This window comes from Capsicum annuum, unplaced genomic scaffold (assembly GCF_002878395.1).
Source record: "Capsicum annuum cultivar UCD-10X-F1 unplaced genomic scaffold, UCD10Xv1.1 ctg50320, whole genome shotgun sequence".
NCBI lineage: Eukaryota > Viridiplantae > Streptophyta > Magnoliopsida > Solanales > Solanaceae > Capsicum > Capsicum annuum.
Genome location: NW_025858181.1, coordinates 1 through 1,235, shown reverse-complemented (window position 1 = coordinate 1,235; position 1,235 = coordinate 1). Strand labels below are relative to the sequence as shown.

The following is a 1,235-nucleotide window of genomic DNA, read 5'->3' as shown; positions in this document are numbered from 1 at the left end:
TATTATTATTTTTAGTTGGGGATCGGAGGCAGTGGCAGAGCCAGGATTTAAGGGGTTCATAAGTGAACATACTAACTAATCGAGGAGGTTCGACATTTACTATATATACATAAAAAATAATTTTAATCATGTGTATATAACATAATTTTTTGCCGAAGGGATTTTGGATGAAACCCCTATCTGAAGGGTCTGAGGGTTTTTTCGGTTTATTATTCTTTTTTTTTTTAATTGCAGTGAAGAGAGTTATGATGCATTCAGTTCCATTGCAAGAAGAAATAACTATGGAAATCCTCAGCAGGCTACCTGTGCAGCCTCTTCTACGATTCAAATGTGTATCGACGTGTTGGATGACACTGATATCCGAGCCTTACTTTACGTTGAAGCATCGCAATCGCGCCAAGAATGATCAAAATTCTCAAAAATTTCTTGTTAGCCGGAAGGACCTTCTTGAGGACGAGTTTTCTCTGTATTGTTCTTCTTTATCATCGGTTCAACGCATTGAGGAAGTACAAAAACTTGATTGTCCTTCTAACGGTAAACCATGGAGGAGTTGCAAATTATATTGTTGTTACGATAGCTTGGTGCTTATCGCGGTTTTTAACTATTGTGATAAAACCAATCAACGTTTGCTATGGAACCCCTCCACAAGAGAATCAATAGTACTTCCGGATCAAAAATTTTCACTGGAGCGGTGTTGGTGCACTTGGGGATTGGGATATGACTCAGTTAGCGACGACTATAAGATCCTTAAGATTGATCTAGAGTCATGCAGTGAAATTCTCGCATTGAAAAGTGGCTCCTGGAGATTAACGAATAACTATCCTATCGGCAATCGCCCTGATTTATTATGTACAGAATCTTTGGTATTTGTGCATGGAGCATTTCATTGGATCGATAATATATCAAGATCTACGGTAACTGCATTGAGTATTTCAAGTGAGGTGTACACAGAGATACCGTTGCCAGAGAAAATGCTCTCCATTTACGACCACAAGTGTGGGCGGCTTGTTTCAGTGTGGCAGAAAAGCTTTGTGTTTATGTTAATTATACGTCTTAAGTGGGGAACACTTTTAGGTTTTGGGTGATGAAAGACTATGGCGTTACAGAATCTTGGGCTGAATTGTTTACTATTCCAGGTCCAGGTTTTCTTTCAGTCATACCGAAATATAGGTTTTCGGATGGTGTAGTGCTACTCTGCTACTGAAATAGGGGTCTTCGCACTGTCTTAAGGACAT

General features: G+C 39.3%; 1 protein-coding gene across 1 annotated transcript; it reads left to right on the top strand.

Annotated features, from left to right (window-relative positions):
* Window positions 1-234: 234 nt before the first annotated feature.
* On the top strand, window positions 235-1,085 carry LOC124892749 (F-box/kelch-repeat protein At3g23880-like; the record flags this gene model as incomplete). The annotated part of the gene is made up of 1 exon (XM_047403962.1): window positions 235-1,085. A coding segment is annotated over one exon (851 nt), but the record flags the coding sequence as incomplete, so codon positions are not given.
* Window positions 1,086-1,235: the final 150 nt, after the last annotated feature.